Below are 20877 nucleotides of genomic sequence, written 5' to 3' on the forward strand. Positions count from 1 at the left end.
CCATAGAGAATACTCAAGAATTCCAGGACCAGAGTCTCTTCCGGTCCCATACAATACTCCATTGGTTGGTTGTCGGCTAAGAGCCCGCCTCATTGCGCTCATCTAGTACAATAGAAATTGAAAGAAGATAGCTGCTATCTGATTGGCTGACAGTCCTGTCTCTCGAGTTGGAGGCATTCTGACCTAGTTGCTGCGGGCGTAATGCGTTGAGCTGTCCGAGAACGGTACAGTCTGCAGATGCAGAAACGTTCTGCGTTTTGTGTCTCTTGGAATTACGTTAGTTTTTGGATTTTTATGTTTCTTATGACGCAAGCAGGTGCAATCCTTTAGGGGTGTCTCCGTTTGTAAACGAATACCCAGATAACATTTGCTACTGAGTTTAATCCGCTTTGTAAGCATCAGGTTATCCCATGTGGGCGCCTGGTACGTGTGGAAATTTTATAGACGCGCAAAACAGAACATTTGTAGACCACCTGAACAGATAAATCAGCACCCGTATTAGAGTCGCAAATTTCTTATACGGGCGGTGATTTATTATTTATTAGTGTTCTGAAGAAGAAATACGGGGATACATATGCAGTCGGTTTTAAGTTTATGAGTGGCAAGGTTGATACATATTGGCTGTATTCCCGACTGGTCTATTCACCAACCAAAAGTCCTCTATGATGTCACTCTACGTACGGGATTATTCACTTAACTCTAGCCTTCGCCCTTTCCTTACCTTCTATCCCCTCTTTCCCTGAGTCAGCCCCCACTTAATTCCCTTAAAGGTAAGTTTAAACATTTAAAAAACTATCTTAGAGGATACGGTTGGTTCTTTCTAATCCTAACCTGACTATCCCTTGTAGGAAGGCCATTCTTACCACCAGTTATAAATATTTCAAAATATTATTGGAGATACATATTAATTTTTTGGCAGAATCTTTAAACTGCCCTTGAAGGTAATAAGATCGGTCCTATACCTAAACTTACCTTTGTGTTAGGAAATTCTTGATTTGAATTTAGACTTAATTTGAGTGTCGGAAAGCAATGACAAGATCTGGTAGGTTAAAGCTGATAAACCAGGTAATACATAAAAACGAAAATAATCTTGAATTTTGAGGATGAACTAAGTTGTAATGTTTTGCAACTTGTTTTTTTTTTTTTTCTTTCCTAACACCATATTAGTGGTCATAGTTTTGCAACTCGTTTTGAAAAACAATGCGAGAAGAGAAAGAGAAAACTGTATGTTGGAAATATTAAAGTCTTTCATGTAGCTAAAATTTTTCCTGTAGCTAATATTATTAAGATAGGCTGAGCAGTTTTTATTTCAATACATTTCTTGTACTTGGATGGGAGAATCAACTATAACAAACACAGTCTGGCATCAACAGCATATTAATAATTTTGTCAGTATAGACTAAAAGAGTCCTCATGGGAATTACTTACTGGCAAAGGATTTAGAAAACAAACACATTTGCAGAGATTCAGCTGAACCATTAATAGGCCTCCATACCCTTTGGCGTTTTCTAAAATCAGGTAATTAGTGAAATGGCCCACCTAATGCATCATGTAGCAAAGGCAGCTGCCTCCTTTTTGCTAGTGTTGAAAATGAAATTATATTAATTTTTCTGAAAACATAATAAATTATGACTTTCCTTTAAATGACAAATGCTTTAAGAGTAGTGACCTTCTATTCTGCATCCTAAATGCATTTTATTCATATGTAGCTGTGTTTTGCTTGCTTGTCTTTTAAATGTTTCAGTGTTTGAACATTCGCTTGAGCGATATTTAATCATCACAGTTGTTCAGGGTTGCTTGCAGTTACAGAAACAGGACCTTGATGTTTTTAGTTTTGATTTTTACCATTTTCAAATCCATCCGGTTTACATTTTGTAATTAGTAGACTTTTACAGATCTGCTTCCTGTCCTAATTGAAGCAAATTGTTACAAATCATTTTTCAGTCTCTTGTAGTTTACGAAAAACAGATTTACTCTGATGGTCAAAAATATGATAGTATTTCTGTCTCATTCGAAGGCCTAGGGTTTGTGTCTAGGCAGAAGTTACTAAGTATGTCCCCTTATAACTAAATGATGTTTGAAGCTGGTGGTAGAAATGAAAGTCTCTGCAGTCAATGTAAAATTTAAGAATTTTAATGAAATCAGAAAAGGAAAAAGTAACCTCTATACTTGCTACTCTATGATAGCGTGTACCCCAATGTTGATCTGGTAGAGCAGGGTGTGAAAACATACAGGGAGGTAATTTTTTTTAACCTCATAGCGGCTAGTACCAACTCATCCAGGCATTGGCTCTAAACTCATCTAGTCATCTAGTCTTGGCATCCCCAATTTCCCTCTCCAAATTGTTTATCCTATTTAAGTCCATATTGGAAGCCTATAGAAAATGAACCTGATTAGGTTTAAGGAAGCAAACACTGTTACTGAAAAGGAAGCAGAAAAACACTTCAGTGGCAAATAAGATGGCTGTTCATTTCATTTGGTGTTTCACTGTATTGGTGATCTCAGTAATGGCATGATTATATTTTTCTGAGGCTGACTTGAATTCCACCAGATGCTCCTCATAACTTTTGATGGCTGCTTGAAGCTGTGTTTTTTCCACTGCTCCCAGGATGGCACGGACAATCATATCTAAGCCAAGGCCAAGAACAGCAACTCCAATACTACCAAGGAGAGAAGCACCAATTTGAGCTAACACAGTGACCAACTTGTTAATTATGCCAGTTGTGATATTTGAGCCCACAAGTTTAACAGCGACTGCACTGGCTGCAGATGTAGCTTCTCCCAGGATGACCGAAATAACCTTTTGCACTATTGCAATTTTCTCTGTTTCCCTTTCCTTAATATCCTGAAGTTTTCTATAGAGGGTTGGCTCTAGCTTGTCTTTTAGTGCTTCATCAACCTTTTGCAATTCCTTTTGGATTTTCCTAATGGCTTGGATGATGATATCACAGTTTTCTTTGATGGTCCCATCTCTTTTCATCTCAATGGAGGCCAGCCTGCACCCCAAGTGTGTATTTAGAACCTCAGTCAGCTTATTGGTGACATCGAAGCTGTCAGATAAGCAATCAAGGAGCTGTTGGTGAAGACGATTTACTTCTTGCCGCCTCTTTGGGTTATCTGGGTAGAGGAAGTCACTTTGGGCCATATTTCCAGTATGATCGCTGAAAAACAAAATGGTTAATTTTTACTGAAAGTCTTAAAAAATGTCTGCTAACTGCGCAGAAGGGACTAGGAAACCTTTTTCTTCATGCATAGCAAAGAAGCAAGATGCTGTGTAAGGAGAATTCCTCAGAACACTCAACAAGTTTTTTTTTTTTTTTTTTTTTTTTAGAGATGGAGTCTCACTCTGTTACCCAGGCTGGAGTGCAGTGGCACGATTTCGGCTCACTGCAACCTCTGCCTCCCAGGTTCTAGCAGTTCTCCTGCCTCAGCCTCCCGAGTAGCTGGGATTACAGGCACACACCACCATGTCCCAGCTAGTTTTTTGTATTTTAGTAGAGACGGGGTTTCACCATGTTGCCCAGGCTGGTCTCCAACTCATGAGCTCAGGCAGTCCACCCCCTTGGCCTCCCAAAGTGCTAGGATTACAGGCATGAGTCACTGTGCCCAGCCTCAGCAAGTTCTTTAAAACAGTTATTGTTATGAAATTTGGAGTCAGTGTATGAAAAATGTAGGCAACAGAATACAACCCTTTGATGGATAAATTAAGGTATGAGATTTTGTGGTGGTGGGAAATATTCATGTTTATCAAGTATCTGTTTATTAATAAGCATGATTATTTCTAGGTAATATTTAATAAATTTTATTTGAAACAGACCCCAATATGAAATGCTTAGCTCTTGATTACTAGTGCTCCTTAGTTTCTCCAACCCCTAGTCATCACATTGACCACACCTACCGACTGATTTCTCTGAATTTACAGGCTGTGTTTTTTGTGTTTCAATACTTGGTTATTTTCGCTTAAAATATTCAAATTACTTTATATTTCTCTACAGGCAAGTTATTTGTTTTCTAAACCTAAGGGATATCCAAAGGCAACATATATATCATGCTAGAATCTTTAAAAAATTTTTTTCTTGTGATAAGAGTATATATTCAAGACTCTTTGGATTAAAATTTCATGTGAGGAGAAGGTAGGAACTATAAATACAAAAATTAGTTGGGCATGGTGGTGCACGCCTGTAATCCCAGCTACTCTGCAGACTGAGGCAGGAGAATCACTTGAACCAGAGGTGGAGGTTGCGGGGAGCCAAGGTGGTGCCACTGCACTCCAGCCTGGGCGACACAGCGAGACTGTCTCAAAAAAAAAAAAAGTAGTGAGAGTACATCATAGAATGAATAAAATAACATGACAAGAGACTTCAGTGTTTGTTCTTTTGGCCTACGATACCATTTAGAGAAAACAGTCATGTTCTTCTGTGTTTATTTGGGTGAAAAATCTAAATTTGAGCCAGTAAGAGCATGATGCTACTCAATATGCATACTTTGAGTAGCTTTTCTATGTGGCTGGCACTTTTTTAAAAAATTAAACTCAAGAGAAAAGACAGAAAAAATGGAGTTCTCTATCCATATCCATGTGGAATCTGGCACAGTCTCTTTTTAAGTAAACAACATCGTAATTAACTTGGACCCTATGTCTTCTAGCACCACAGTTCTTATTCTGCTTAAGGGGAACCTCAGAAGCATGGAATGAAGGAATGAAGATGTTTTTCTTTCAAGAAAGTAAACCTGAAAATAACCTATCCTCCAAATCATATGGATATAATTTAGAAACGGAAAAGGGAAAATTTTTCTGAAATTGTTTAGAAACATAAATAACCATGTATGTTGTTAGATTTAGAAAAATGCACTGGAACCTCCTGGCAAAATAAACTACCATGGTCAGAAATTCATTTTTATCCTTGATTCAAATCCAGCACACATGCACATATATACAGGCAGGCATACGTGTAACAGACACACATTTCCGCAAAACAATACTTAGAAAATCTCTAATCCAATTCCTTTTAAAGAAATTGCTTGTTGAAGATCCAGTAAATACTCTCTAAATACACAATGGGTTGCAAACTGTAATTTGATAAGCACAGATTTGGACTTTAAATTTTATTTTTTCTTCTGGTAATTTTCCATTAAATGTTTGTCTTTTTTGACTCTCGGTTTTCAGATCTTATTATGAAGTGAAAACTCTAGTTTCTGACTGACAGAAGAAAATTAGCTATATTCCTCTTCAGACACTTAGGCAAGAGGAGTTTTCTTATCCTGAAAAAGTTGAAAATATCTCTAGCAGCTATCATATGCCATTATATGAAGGCATAGTTTCCAGAAAAGGTGGTGATTCTATCTACCTCAAGATAAACAAATGGAGAAATGAACCTTCCTCCTGGATGGGAGGCAGAATGCTTCCAAGTGGTCGGCTCCTTTTCAATTAACTCATTGTTTTAGCACAACTTCACAAATTAACCGTAGAATGTTTCTGAAAAGACTGAACAGGTGAGCCTTATTTTTTTCAGGAAAAAAAATAGAACTCTTCTCCCCCCAGTATTAAAACACCATAAAAACAAAATAGTAAACAGTATGGTACAGGAACAAGAGTCAGTGAATTAATGGAACAAATTAGTCCCCAAAGCAGACTCTTCTATCCATTTAATAATAGTAAATTGTAGAATCTCAAATCAATAATAATCAAAATTATTACTCCATAAATGGTCTTGAGTCATGGGCTAGACTTTGGGGTTAAAAATTAATAACAAAATTGTTAGTGTCATACATGTAGAAAAATAATAGCTGGAAGAAAATGGATAATTTTCAAATATCTGTGTGGAGGAGGACTTTAAAAGCCTAAAACCAATGAAAAAAAAATCACATGCAAAAATTTGACTAATAAAGATGGCCAATGTAAAAAGAACTGAAAACAAGCTGGGGAAAATGCAAAAAAAGTACTGTTATTATTTTTAAAAAGCAGTGACAATCTAATATATAAATGAGCAAACAACCCTGAACAGAGTACAAAAAAATAGTGTCTAATAAAATGGTGGGAAAAGTTCAGTCTTACTAGAAATCAAAGTGTAAGACACTGTATGTTTTCAACTACTGTTTTTCTTCCTTTTATGTAGTCATGATCTTGCACTTGCACTCTTACACTCTTCTTCGTAGGATCTAGATATCAGTTCATGACTTTGTTCCAATAACAAGTTGGGCTAAGAAATGTTATGATGTGCTAAGAATTATGTTTCCCTTATAATGAAAAAGGACTTTTATTCTGAGTCAGACTTACCTTCCTAGCTTTTTTCCTAAGGGTAGGAAGTGGGGAGGGTTTTCTTGTACTAACATATCTTCAGCAGGCCTGCCACCATACCTGCTCAGGTATGTCTGAGCTCCAGCTCTGAATACAGCTCCAGGTTATTTCTACACCCCAAATGAGATAAGGAGCACTGGGCAATTAGGAAGAGGAGAGGTGGGGATTGAAGGTGAAACCATTGAATTGTGTTTTGGATAGGTGAAGTTTGAAGAGCTTAGTGAAGAAGGCAATTATTAATTCATTAACAATTCATCTAATAGGTTAGTGCTTACCACGTGTAAGGTCATATGCCAACACCACTCTGCAAACCATACAAAGATGAAAAAGACATGGTCCTTGCTTTTTTGGAATTTCTAATCTAATTAGGAAGTTAAGACAGATTTATAACTATAATGTCAAGTTGAAAGTAATATATCATACAAAATTAAAGATATAGTTGGTATTTGACTGGTGCAAATTTGTTTTAAACAACCCATACTTTAATATATAATATATTGGCACTGTGGCCATATGGAGACATTTAGTCGTCTAGTAAGGTTAACAATTTGTAACCTTTCAAGTAGATATTCTTAAATATGTGCTTGACAGTTGAGGAGAGGTTGGGCACCACATGGAGAACTATAGTTGGCAGGGTGCAGTATTTTCATTATTGCCTTTAACAATTTAGTTCTGACTCCCAAAGCGATAACTCCACTCAGCAAAACAAAAGCCTTGCAATTATTTGGAGTCACCCTTCTTAAAGGTCAGAGTTGTTACTCATGCAAGCTTCAGGTGATATTTTACAAACAACCCATAATATTGTGCCAGAGAGGAGTTCTGTGCCATATACTTTCTCCATCTTATTCCATTTTCAGTGACGACCTGTCACTTTCAAAGATTGTGGCACCAGCAGCAAGTGGTATATTTAATCCAGCTCTGGTTACACCCATTGTATGGTAAGTTTGAACTTTTACATAATTTGAATTATCACATGATGGTGCTTTCTGTTAGTGAAAAATTCCACTTGGGGAATTACCATCCACTTTTGTACAGAGTTTATGCTATTATTTGAATATTGTAGTTATCCATGAAATGGGTTCTGTAGTGCCCTGGAGCAACTGCTGGGGAACTGCTAGCCAGCAGGTGGAGCTCTTGGTCTCTGGGACTCCCATTTTTCACCTGGGCCTTTGCTAGCCTGGAGCAGCTGTGCTTTCTCTTGCTCTACACATTTGGGATCTGGATGGGTAAAATTTTATTTGATGAGAGAGTTCTGTTGCTAAAACAAAGCCTGGAAACTTTGACTTGTTATTTTATTAAAAAATGACAAAAACATCTGAAAGTGCTGATGCCATTGATCAGCACACCTTAAGAAATGAAAATGGAGACAAAGGTTAGCTTGAGATGGATGCTTACTGCCTCTAACCTTGTCAATTTTTTTGAATTGAGAAGTCAACATTTAAGATTAAAGAGCATGTAAGATATGGTAGAAATATACTGATAATTGTATCTAAAAGTTAAGGTTTATTTAATGACACCATACAGTTGTTTTAGTTTTTCAGAAAAGGAACCACCTTACAAAATGAAAATGTATTGATCGTCATATGTTCAAATAAAACTTTTTAGGATACTTTCGTGAATAACAGTAGTGTGTTGACTGTCAAGTGCTAGTGAACTTAGAAATTAATATCAAGATGATTAGAGAAAGCTTCATGGATAATGCAATATATGATTTGTGCTTTGATAGATGGTATATTATGGAGAAATTAAAAGTGAATGGTTTGGTAAAACAAATAATTTTTTAACATATACTTATTACCAGTAATATATAAACTTTTTTAAATAGAGGAGAAAAAACACCCATAAACCTCCATTTTATTTTTGATTTTTGTTATTCCTTTTCAAAATTTGTTTATATGCGTAAGTATCTTTTCAAAGTTATCATAATAGTATAAGTAAAATTCGTCTTAATTCACTTAACACTTTACCCTATTTATAGTTTTAAAAATATTTTATTGGTTGCATATACTATTCCCTATCTTTACCATAGTTTAATAAATCCAAAATTGTTTCACTATCACAAATAATGTTCTAATGAGCATTTTGATACCCACATATTTTTTTTCCTCCATTATCTGGATTATTTCAGCATAAATACCTAGAAGAATTACATAATTAGTGGCATAAGTAATGGGAATTAAATTTTTATTACTTTTGATATGTGTCGTAAACTGCATTCCAAAAGCTTTTACTGTGCTACCCCAAATAAATTTTTATAGTAGGATACTGGGTATCCTGCTATAAATTTTTTACAATTTTTATTTTAGATTCAGGAGGTTCATATGCAAGTTTGTTGCCTGACTATGCTGTGTGTTGCTGAGGTTTAGGGTGTGAATGATCCCGTCATCCAGACACTAAACATAGTGCTGGTATCTTTCCAAGTCAAAGATAGTCCTGCTTAAATATTGTTGATTTGCGAAGTGTAAGGTTAAATTTCAAAAAGAGAAGTTCTTGCCTGTTTGGAAATACAAACTGAAAACGTTTAAGATGAAATGAAATGGTCTTGAGATTTGCTCGCAAATCATCTGGAAAGAATAGAGGGGTAGGGTTGTAGAGGAAAAAAGATTGGCCTTGTTTTGATAATTTTTAAAGCTGAGTTATGGGTACATGGGAGTTTATTATGTTATTGTCTCTACTTCTGTGTATGTTTGAACTTTTCTTATACTAACAATTAAAAAAGAAAGAAAGAAAAACATGACCCCGTCTAAACCTCTGATGTTTAGTCATTAGTGCTCTCTGAGGTTTTACGTTTCTTCTTGCTGTCACTTTTCTTCACTGTCCAAATGGAGTTTTGCCATCATGCACAGTTCCCTTATTTGGGAGTGTGGAAATAGGGTATAGGTAAAATCAGGAGCTTTTCAGGAGAAAATAACAGCTTCTAACTAGTTCTGAGTCTCCTTTAATTCCAATAAAAACTGTGGCCTTTAATTAAAACAAAAATTGCTCATGATGTGATGATATACTTTCTGATATAAATTCTTTTAAAAAATGTTTCTGAGCAGAAAGAAGAATATTAAAGTCATTCATCAGCATTTATCAAGTGTTCACTGGTGAAGCCTCTACTGTATCCCTTGAGGCATTTGAAAAAGACAGTGTTCCTTGCCCTTAAGATGATAACAGCCTGTTTGGAGACACACAGCAAATGCTCAGAGATATTTCGATAGAACATAATTTATGAAACAGTATAAGTACTATACATTAACCAGTATTAGATTCCACATTCATTCTTTTGCAGATAGGTACTGAGTGCCTATATTAATATTAATGGCATAGAAGGAAATGGTACTATCCATATAAACTTCACACGTTCACACAGGTATCATTTTATCCTTAATCCTTCTTAAAATTCATGTCTTTACTGCTTCTCTTCCACTCTGACTTAATCAGTCCTAGAAATTGTTAATTTTCTTCCTTCTCTGCTGTCTTCAGAGAAGGCCAGGGAAGGTTCCTTCCAAATCACAAGGAACGTGTCATGGGATCCTCTTATAACAAAGCTGCTTTTTTTACTTTATTTTATTTATGGTTAGGATTCAAGACTGACGGGCTGTTTCAAATTCCTCCTACTATTGAGAAACAAAGTATTATATCAATAGAAATATCCACGTTGCTTACCTTGCTGTGTTTCTGAGTTCCGTGGTCCCAGCAGTTGTTTAGGAGTATTGTTAAAATGCTTTTTCATCTGGTTTCATCTGGATATTTCTGGTGGAATGTGATGACTTACAGACTTTGCTAGTCTCTGCTGGGTCCCTCTGCCTGTCTGGTTTGTAGACTATTTCTACATGGCTTGGACCTCAGGATTCTTTTATCTCCTATTGATGAAAACTTAGTATATAGTATTAAGTTATATAAATTGAAAGACTAATAGTGTGTAAAACTTATTTTTAAATTTCTGTTCTTTAATGGACTTTTTATTTTTGAGAAGCGCTATATAACTGAGCTAATTCAATTCAGTAGAGAAGGTGGCTCTTTGATTGCAGCTCTCAGATTTTGGGGTTTTATCTTGTCAGCTATTCCAGATAATAAGTTTCTGTTAGCTTTTGTTGCATTTGTACCTCTAACTGTTGCTGGTTATTTAAATTCTCAAGAGATATAATGCAGTTACTTGCATCCAATTTTTTTTTCTTTTCTTTCCAGCTAGGAGTTCTCCTCTTTATCACTCTTTCTCTTCCTATGTTGGTGAATTGTCTTGACAATAAAAAACCTTAAAGTCTAACTCTAGTCTTTTCTCCGAAAGCTCAGATCAGAGTCTTCCCTGCTGCTTCTTCCGGCTTCTGTCTTCAGACCCGTTAATTCCTCCGCAGCAAAGATACCTGAGTCACAGGGAAATCACTCAGCCCCAGTGTAACTTAGTGAAAGACAGCAGGCTTTACCCTCAGACAGTCCTGGTTTTGTGTACTCCAAGTACCACTTACTGGTCATGTAACCCTAAGAAAGTCACTTAGCCTCTCTAAGTTTTCCCATTGGTGTAATATGAGTATTAGTTAATAATTTATGGATTTTCAGAAGGTTTAAATGGGATAATGTTTATAAAGTAATTGCCATAGTGGCTGATATGTGGCAAAATCTTATGAAATGGTAGCAATTCATATATTAACAACAGTATCTCCTGGTGGAGGGGAGAGGAGAATGGGTGGATACAGGATACAGAATCAAAATGCCAGACAGGCAGACAGGAGACTTTAAAATCTAAAAATGCTGCCCAGTGTTCCTAAAGAAGGGCTAAGTGGGGTCACTTTTCTACTTTTGTCCCAGTGGATCATCTTGCCTTGATGTATCCAGGTCCCCACCTGTGGCCAGTGTATCTGAACTAGGTATGGATGTTAAGTAGGATTTTAACAGATGTTTGGGGAGGATGGTGGTATAAAGGAGATAATACAGATGGAGGGAACACTGAGAGCAAAATTGTAGAACATTTTCAGGGAACAAAATCCTCCATGCTGATGATACAGGGTGTAAGTGGGAGCAGTTAAGGGAACGTAAGTCATGGAAAATTAAAAACAGTTTGTAGATAGCCTTAAATGTCATGCTAGGAAATTGTATTTCATTCTGTAGGTAATAGTGAACCATTAAAAAATTCTTTTTATTATGGGGTAATATTTGGAGGTTTGGATTTCAGCAAGGGTACGTTGTGTCCACTTGATTAGTAAGTATGGACAATAAAGCATGAGTCACCAATCCCATTACCTACAGTATCTAGAAAAAATATGTCTGTCTCTTACCCTATCTTAAAACAGTTACATTTTGTTTCTGAAGAGGCTATTGTTGAAGAGTACCATTTAACCCACTTGTTCCTAAGGTGTTTGTTTCTCTCCTATTTCTACCCTTCTTAACATTTATTGCCTACTCATCCACTCCTTTCTCTCCTACCCCTAGTAGCCTAAGTGGAGTTGCCAAAATTAGGGATAAACAGTAACAACGCAAAAGAATTATCAGAGAAAAACTAGAAGCAATATTGACTTCATACGGAGCCCCCTAATCAACTTGAACTTCTTTTTTCTGCAATCAGTTTCTCAGGTTGAAAACTTGAACTTCTTAACTCTTTCTTGACTACTAAAGCCAGTATTGACATCAAATCAATAGTCAGAGCTGAACTGTAGGAAGGAGGCAAATTTTCTTAGTGTAGATCTTGGAGTCAGGGTGGTTTTAGGGAATCAGGAAGGCTGATTTGACAAGTTTCACTGCTGGATCGACAGTGGTGGGAAATGAGAGTGAAAGCAATAATATCTCCAAACTTGTCTGCATGTAGCTCTCACTTGATAGTTTCTTTTATTTAGAATGCTTTATTTTTCCCTTTATCCTAAAGCTCATTCCCTTCTTTTCCTAAAAAAACTGCTCAAAAACCATATATTCCATGACCCTGAATAACCTGCCTGATTCAGTTTTGATTGTTTCAACAATTCGCCAGCACTTATGAATGTTGCACTTAAAAAAAAATCAAGCAAACCTAAAAATAATCACCTTTTTGACCTAATAGCCTCCTTTATCTCTCTTTTCACAGTTAGACTTCCCAATTGGGTAGTGTACATGTATTGCCTCTGCTTCATTTTCTCCATCAATTTTCCAGTATTTATAATCTAGCTTCTGCATATATTCCTGCCTCTTGCAAAATTGCTTTTCTAGCATTGCCAATGACATTGTAATGAGTAAACATAATAATTTACAATGTTTATCATATTTGCGGCATTTAAAATTGCTGATCAGGTCTTTACATTTTCTTTTTTCTTTTTTTCTTTTTTGATACAGAGTCTCACTCTGTTGCCCAGGCTCTAGTGCAGTGGTGCCATCTTGGCTCACTGCATCCTCGACCTTCCAGGTTCAAGCGATTCTCGTGTCTCAGCCTCCCAAGTAGCTGGGATTACAGACGTGTGCTGATTTTTGTATTTTTAGTAGAGACGGAGTTTTGCCATGTTGGGCAGGCTGGTCTCCAACTCCTGGCCTTAAGTGATCTGCTTGCCTTGGTCTCCCAAAGTGTTGGGATTACACTAAAATAAAATACTTAAATATAAATACTTAAATATATATCTAACAATATATGAGCCACCATACCCGGCCAGTTTATCGTTTTTTCTTTAATGGATATGCTTTTGGTATCATACATATCAAAGGACTAATCAGCTAACCAAAAATTACAAGATTTTCTTCTGTTTTATGGTTTTATGTTTTTATATTCATGTCCCATTTTGAGTTAATTTACGTATGTATATGGTATGACATAAAATCAAGGTTTATGTCTTTGCATATGGGTATCAGGCTTTCCCAGCACCATTCGTTGAAAAACCCTAAACTTTCTTTTTTTGTTATTTCTTTTTTTGTTTTGTTTTTCTTTATTTCTTTAAAAAAAAAAAAGGATACATGTGCAGAACGTGCAGGTTTGTTACATAGGTATGCATGTGCCATGGTGGTTTGCTGTACCTGTTGACCCATCCTTTAAGTTCCCTCCCCTCGCCCCCTACTCCCCAACTGGCCCTGATGTGTGTTGTTCCCCTCCCTGTGTTCATGTGTTCTCATTGCTCAACTTGCACTTATGAGTGAGAACATGCGGTGTTTGGTTTTCTGTTCCTGTGTTAGTTTGCTGAGGATGATGGCTTCCAGCTTCATCCATGTCCCTGCAAAGGACATGATCTCATTCCTTTTTATGGCTGCATAGTATTCCATGGTGTATATGTGCCACATTTTCTTTATCCAGTCTGTCATTGATGGGCATTTGGGTTGGTTCCAAGTCTTTGCTATTGTAAATAGTGCTGCAGTAAACATACATGTGTATGTGTCTTTATAGTAACGTGATTTATAATCCTTTGGGTATATACCCAATAATGGGATTGATGGGTCAAATAGTATTTCTGGTTCTGTATCTTTGAGGAATTGCTATACTGTCTTCCACAATGGTTGAACTAATTTACATTCCCACTAACAGGGTAAAAGCATTCCTATTTCTCCACACCCTTGCCAGCATCTATTGTTGACTGTTTAATAATCTCCATTCTGACTGGTGTGAGATGGTATCTCACTGGTATTTCTCTGATGATCAGTGATGTTGAGCTTTTTTTTTTCATACATTTGTTGGTCTTGTAGAGGTCTTCTTTTGAGAAGTGTCTGTTCATATCCTTTGCTCACTTTTTGATGGGGTTGTAAATTTGTTTAAGTTCCCTGTAAATTATGGATATTAGACCTTTATCAGGTAGGTAGATTGCAAAAAGTTTCTCCCATTCTGTAAGTTGCTTGTTCACTCTGATGATAATTTCTGTTGCTGTGCAGAAGCTCTTTAGTTTAATTAGATCCTATGTGTCAATTTTGGCTTTTGTTTCAATTGTTTTTGGCATTTTTGTCGTGAAGTCTTTGCCCATACCTATGTCCTAAATGGTACTGCCTACGTTTTCTTCTAGGGTGAAAACACCTAAACGTTCTATATTAAATTGCCTTTGCATCTTCGTTAAAAATCAACTGACCGGCCAGGCATGATGGCTCAATGCCTGTAATCCCAGCACTTTGGGAGGCCAAGGCGGGCAGATCACGAGGTCAGGAGATCGAGACCATTCTGGCCAACATGGTGAAAGCCCGTCTCTACTAAAATACAAAAAAATTAGCCAGGTGTGGTGGTGCGTGCCTGTAGTCCCAGATACTTGGGAGGCTGAGGCAGGGGAATCGCTTGAATCCGGGAGAGCAGGGGTGGAGGTTGCAGTGAGCTGAGATCGTGCCACTGCACTCCAGCCTGGTGACAGAGCAAGACTCCATCTCAAAAAAAAAAAAAAAAAAAAAAAAAATCAATTGACCACATTTGTGGGTCCTTTTTAGACTTTCTATTCTGTTAGGTTCATCTACGTATCACCAATACCATACTGTCTCAATTACTGTAGTATATGTTAATATTAGATTGTGTGAGTCTTCTAACTGTTCCTTTAGAAAAATCTTTGTCTATTCTTGCTCCTTTACATTTACATATATATTCTAGAATTCACTGTTCTATATCTATAAAGAATCTTGATGGCATTTTTATTGTGATTGCATTAATTCTGTGGAGCAATTTGGGAAAAATTGACATCTTAACTACATAAGTCTTCCAATCCGTGGACAGAGTTTGGGTTGACATCTTTGCTTTATAGTGTCTTTCAATTCATGGACAGAGTTTGTCTCTCCATTTATTTACATTTTCTTTGATTTTTTTTTTTTTTTACTTCAGAATTTAAAAAAAATCTTAGTGCACAGATTATGCACATATATTTTTAGATTTATATTTAAGATTTTATTGAGAGAGTATTATAAATGATACTTATAAAAATGATTGGTTCCCTATTGTTCATTCCTAGTGAATAGAAAACAATGAATATTTGAATGCTGACCTTGCATCTGCTAAAATTGCTAATAGCTCTAACTTTTGTGTAGATTCCTTGGGATTTTATATGTAGATATCATGTTGTCTACAAACAGAGGTAGTTTTATTTCTTCCTTCTCTATTTGAATATTTTCTTTTTCTTGTCCTACATCACTTTCTAAGATTTCCAGTATGATATTAAATAGAACTGGTGAAAGTGGACATACCTGACTAATTCCCGGTCCTGAGGGGTAACAATTAGTCTCTTATTATGTTAGCTGTGGTTCTTTGTAAGAGTCCTCTATGATTAAGGAAGTTTTCTTATATTCCTAGTTTGCTAAGAATTTTAATTATTAATGGATATTGAATATTTAAAAATGCCTTTTCTGCATCTACTGATGTGATCATGTCATTTTTCTTGTTTAGTTTGATTTTTTAATGTTGAACCAACCTTACATTTTTGGGATACACCTTAAATTGGTGCGATGTATTATTCTTTTTATACATTTTTGGATTGGATTTGATAATATTTTGTTGAGGATTTTTATGTGTATGTTCTTAAGGAATATTGGTCTAGAGTTTTCTTATTTTTCTACAATGGTAGCCTTATAAAATGAGTTGAGAAATATTCTCCTGTGCACTTTGGGAGGCTGAGGTGGCTGGATTACGAGGTCAGGAGATTGAGACCATCCTGGCTAACACAGTGAAACACCATCTCTACTAAAAATACAAAAATAAATTAGCCAGGCATGGTGGTGGGCACCTATAGTCCCAGCTACTCGGGAGACTGAGGCAGGAGAATGGCATGAACCTGGGAGGCGGAGCTTGCAGTGAGCCAAGATCAGGCCACTGCACTCCAGCCTGGGGGACAGAGCGAGACTCCATCTCAAAAAAAAACCCAAAATGAAATATTCTCCCTTTCTGTTTTCTGGAGGATATTGTGTAGAATTGTTATTCTTTTGTAAATGATGGTTTGAATTTACCACTGAAACCATCTGTGTCTTGAATTTTCTCTTCTAGAAGGTGTTTAACTACAGATGCAATTTCTTTAAGAAAAATAGGTTTATTCAAGTTTTCTGTTTCTACTTGGGTGAGTTTTCATAGCTTATGTCTTTGAAGGAATGGGTCTATTTCATTTAGATTGTTGAATTTGTGCACACAGAGTTGTTTATAGTGTTCTCTCATTATCCTTATGTCTGTAGGGTGAGTAGTGACATCTCATTCTTTATGTTGGTAATTTGTGTTCTCTCTCCTTTTTTTGGTCAATCTGGCTTGAAGTTTAACAATTTTATTGGTTTTTCTTTTCGAAGAAACACCTTTTAGTTTTATTGGATTTTGTCTATTTTTTCTGTTTTGAATTTCACTGATTTCTACTCTGTATTATTTTTTTCCTTTTGCTTAGTTTGAATGTTTGGTCCTTCTTTTCTAACTTAAGATAGAAGTTAAAATTATTCATTTTATATCTTCGTTTCTAATATAAACACTTAATCTACAGATTTCTCTCTAAGCACTGCTTTAGTTTCATCCCACAGATTTTGATATATTTTCATTTTCATTCAGTTCAAAATATTTTCTTTATTTTTGTGACTTTTTTGATTATTTAAGGGTGTGTTAATTTATAATATTTTGTAGTTTTTCGTGTATCTTTGTTGATTTCTATTTTAATTCTATTAAGAGAACATTTATTGTCTTTTATATATCAGAAAAGCTGCTGGAATTTTTTATTGGAATTATGTTGTTTTTATAAATTAATTTGAGGAATACTGACATCTTAGCAATATTGAGTGTTTTGGTCCATTAACAATATATATCTTTCTATTTATTTAGGTCTTCCTTAATTTTTCTCAGCAATATTTTACAGTTCTAAGTGTAGAGATATTTCATCTCTCTTGTCAGATTTATCTATAAATATTTCATATTTTTAATGATATTGTAAAGGTCATTGTTTTAATTTTAATTTCTGATTTTTATTTTATTGCTAATATATGGAAATACAATTGATTTTGTACATTTGATCTTGTATTTTTCAACCTTGTGAAACTTAGTTATTAGTTCTAGAAATGCATATTTAATGTAACTATTGATATGCTTCGATTAAGTGTAACATTTATTATTAGTTTTCTGTTTTTCTGTTCTGTTTTTAAAACTTCTCTGTTTTCCTTTTCAAACCATCTTTTGAGTAATATAAGTAGTTACTTATATAATTGTGAAGTTTCATTTTAATTTGCCTATTGACCAAAATCTATATTAGTATCTAGGGCTGCTGTCACAAATTACCACAAACTTAGTGATTTTAAACAACAGAAATGTACCCTCTCAGAGTTCTCAAGGCTGGAAGGCTGAAGTCAAGCAGGCCCTCGCTCCCTCTGGGGGCTCTGAGGGAGAATCCATTCCTTGCCTCTTCCAGCTCTGGTGGCCATCATCAGCCCTGAATGTGGGGCCACATCACCCCCATCTCTGCTTCCATGGCCCCATTGTTTCCTGCTCTGTTTTTAGTGGCTACTCTAGAGATTATAATATACTTCCACACTTCACGCAATCTGCTTAGAATTAATATTTTATCACTTCAAGTGAAATCAAGAAGTCTTTCAGCTACATAAGTCTCCTTACCCTCTCTCCTTTATGACATAATTGTCATATACATTGAGTCTACATGCATTGAAAATCCCAACAGTGCTATTTTTTGGTTATAATTTTTGCTTCTTTCTGTGGTCTGCCACCCACTGTTTGATTCCCAGGGGTCCCCTTTCCTGGTGTTCTGGCTGGAAAACAGTTTCAGCTCTTCCCATTGCAACTGGTTCTCATCTTGGGACAAAGCAGTGAGAGAAAGGAGCCTGCAAGGTCACTACCACCATCCCTGCACGACGGTTGCTTCTGCCCAGGGTGGAGTGGGAAGAGTGAAAAGGGGTCCACCCCATAAGGACAGCCTTTTCACTGCCAGTTGGCAGGGGCAGGGGCAAAGTGCTGACTGACCTCTGCTGTGCTTGTGAGATGTGTGTGTGGGTGGGGTGGGGAGTAGGGGATGGGGGTGGGTGGCACTGCTGTTACTTCCTAGCGCTTGAAATCAGAAGTGTTTGGGGCTGCCTCCTGCTCATGACTAGTTGAGGGCAGACAGAGGGCTAGGTCGGTGGGGGGCGGGGGGGCTACCATTTTGTTGCCGGCAACTAGATCAAAAGGGATCTACCGGCAGAGGCCCCTGCTCCTGATTTGCTAGGCAGAGTAGGTTTTTTTTGGAGCTCTCCCTGTTTGGGCATGTTCACAGTTCTAATTCCAGGCGGCCCTAGAGCCCAAGGTGGGATATATAGGAAGGAGGAAAAGACAAACAACAACGACAACAAAACACCCACCCCTCAAACACAAAGTCAGAGAGCTTCATTGCTTTGTTGTCGTTTCAATGCCGTACTCCCTACTTCCTTGGCCTTTTGTCATCTAGCTTTCAGCATTATCTGATAGGGATTTTATATATTCAGTTCAGATTTTTAGTTGTAATCAGTAGGAAAGATTGGATGGAGTGTACTTAGTCTACCTTAACTGGAACCGGAGACCCTCTATGTAATTTGTAATGCTTTATCCAATATTTTTCACTATACTGAATAGTTATCAAGGGTAATATCCTTGAGTGTAGTGTAATTCAGTATATGAATCTATCCATATATTTGGGATCCAGCATACAGTATTTGATATGTGGTATAAATTCAGTGATACAACCCTATTCTACTCTGTTTTAATTATTTATTTATTTATTTATTTCTTTATTGAAGCAAAGTATCATTTTTGTTTTAATGTTTGTATAACTTTCCTGCCCTTGGCAGGAGTTATCCTCATATTTAGACTATACTTTCAGTTTTTTATGGTTGCCAAATCGACTTTTAGTTTTCATTTGGATTACTGCTTTGCTTTGCAGTGCTGAAACTTCTTTGCTGAAGAAATGTCTTCAGAGTCAGAAAAAGATAAAGAGAGACTGATTCAAGCTGCCAAAATGTTCTTCTTTCATGTACAACATTTTGCTTCTGTCACAAACACACTGACTGAGTTGTTTAATCGCAGTATGAACACTGAAATCCTTTTGATGGCTGTGAAAAACAATAGTAACATTAAGGATTTTTTTGAGCAAATGCTCAAAATTTTTGAGATGCAATCTGTAGTGGATGCAAAACTTGACAAAATTCAAAAGGAGTCTTTAGGTTCCAAGGTTGCAATGGCCATGTGCTCTATGGTTCAGAAGGGTACCAGTGTAGAGGAGTTGCATCAGTCAGCTAAAGAAGTGTTCAAAAGTGCCCATACACCAGTCATCATCTCTGCACTAAACAGCAGTAACATCCTTGGGAGTTTGGAATCTTCTCTTTCACACTTGATGAAATTCCCCGTCATGAATCTTCAATTAAGTGACTTCTATACAGAAGACACCAAAGAGCAATCAGATGTCACCACATCTGAGAGAACCAGGAGTCCAGATTCTTCCAAAACCACTATGACAGACACCTTGAAAAAACTGCAGGATGCACTAAAAACTGAGGATTCCAAAAATTCCAGAGAGTCAGCAGCAGATTTGTTGGAACAAATTGTCAAGGCTATGGGACCAATCTTAGAGATTCTCCAAAAAGCCATAAAGACTATGGAAATGAATATTTCTGTGTTTAAGAAAGCCAGTGACAAGTAGGGATGCAACAGAACTGTTCATTTCTGTCAGAAAACTAATTCAAATCTTATGGTTTTTCATAGTGGTTTCTAAGATCTTTTGGTGCCAAACATGGTATATTAGAACATAAATACATGAAAGTCATCTGGCAAAACATTTACCTGTAGTTTTGCTTTATTAAAATAAATAACTCAGCCTGTTTGAAATGTCAGTCACTAAGAAGAATATATTGTTGAAAAAAACAAAGTGGTATTACATTTGAGGATGTTTCTAAATATTATGTTTCATCTTAAAGCATAATTAAAACAACCCTAAAGTAGTTCCCACTCTTAACTATTCTATTTCCAGTGAGAAGTCCAGGTAAACTGTAAATGTTGTCATTAGATAGACAGCCTAGGCCTGGGAAACAAAATAAACTCAATTTTTGTCACTCATATACCAATTTCTATATACTTCAGTACTTTGACGATCAGAAGCCATCACTAAATATTTTAGATATGATTCATTCATAAGTAAATAAGAACAGTGAATGAGCAATAGTAGACTTTTCCTGCTTATGTGAGTAAGACTAGAGCAGATAGTTCATTCTCATTTGTCTCCTTCCGAGGTCTTATGATTAGGAGATTAGAGGTGGAAAAATGGAGGTACTCTAGCCTTTCACAAAGAAAAGATTTTCACAAAGAAAACACTTGCAGAAGTAGGATATCTGAGATGTGCTTGTATTTAAAGAGATGAGATAGGACAGTCTCTTTGTCTACCATAAGTCTTTGGTTCTCATGCATTGTAAATGAGTGTGTACTCCTAAGATTGGCCTTGAAGTTAACTATTTCACATGATACCTTGATAGAAACTCTGTTGAGAATAGGAAAAGCAATGACAACTCCAAGCCAAAGTCATCATTGTAATTACTATTGTCATTTAAAATAAGGAATCCCTTCTCCATCCTCAGACAAATGGTAAGCATTTCAGAATGTTTGGTAGGGAGGGTCAAGTGGATTTTGACCATTACCAGAGCTGGGAGGTCCTGGAAAAAGGATGAGTTTCAATATATTAACTCTCATTTTCTCTCCACAGCAAGGCTGAAATCTTGCTTAT

The 20877-nt window shown here is 36.4% G+C and overlaps 2 protein-coding genes across 3 annotated transcripts in view; one reads left to right on the forward strand and one right to left on the reverse strand.

The window, feature by feature from the left end:
• The first annotated feature begins 21 nt into the window (after positions 1 to 21).
• The window catches only part of C10H12orf60 (chromosome 10 C12orf60 homolog), a 105689-nt gene continuing 84833 nt past the window's right edge, over positions 22 to 20877 (forward strand). The window contains exons 1-3 of one of the 2 annotated variants that reach the window (XM_010368467.1): positions 22 to 198; positions 2084 to 2086; positions 19048 to 19969. In XM_010368467.1, the coding sequence (XP_010366769.1) occupies positions 19072 to 19803 (732 nt within the window). In that variant the 5' untranslated portion in view covers positions 22 to 198; positions 2084 to 2086; positions 19048 to 19071 and the 3' untranslated portion in view covers positions 19804 to 19969. Of the gene's footprint in view, positions 199 to 2083; positions 2087 to 19047; positions 19970 to 20877 lie in introns of those variants that run through there. The other variant, XR_004059650.1, reaches the window with a different exon arrangement.
• SMCO3 (single-pass membrane protein with coiled-coil domains 3) lies at positions 2120 to 10035 on the reverse strand. The gene is made up of 2 exons (XM_010368466.1): positions 9947 to 10035; positions 2120 to 3161 (listed from the first exon to the last, which is right to left on the reverse strand). The coding sequence occupies exon 2, from the start codon at positions 3143 to 3145 to the stop codon at positions 2468 to 2470; it is 678 nt and encodes a 225-aa protein (XP_010366768.1). The 5' UTR covers positions 3146 to 3161; positions 9947 to 10035; the 3' UTR covers positions 2120 to 2467.

Source organism: Rhinopithecus roxellana, chromosome 10 (assembly GCF_007565055.1).
Source record: "Rhinopithecus roxellana isolate Shanxi Qingling chromosome 10, ASM756505v1, whole genome shotgun sequence".
NCBI classification, from domain to species: domain Eukaryota; kingdom Metazoa; phylum Chordata; class Mammalia; order Primates; family Cercopithecidae; genus Rhinopithecus; species Rhinopithecus roxellana.

Bases quoted from the DNA above. Each gene is read 5' to 3' on its own strand.
- SMCO3 (XM_010368466.1), bottom strand. From the start codon at position 3,145: ATGGCCCAAAGTGACTTCCTCTACCCAGATAACCCAAAGAGGCGGCAA.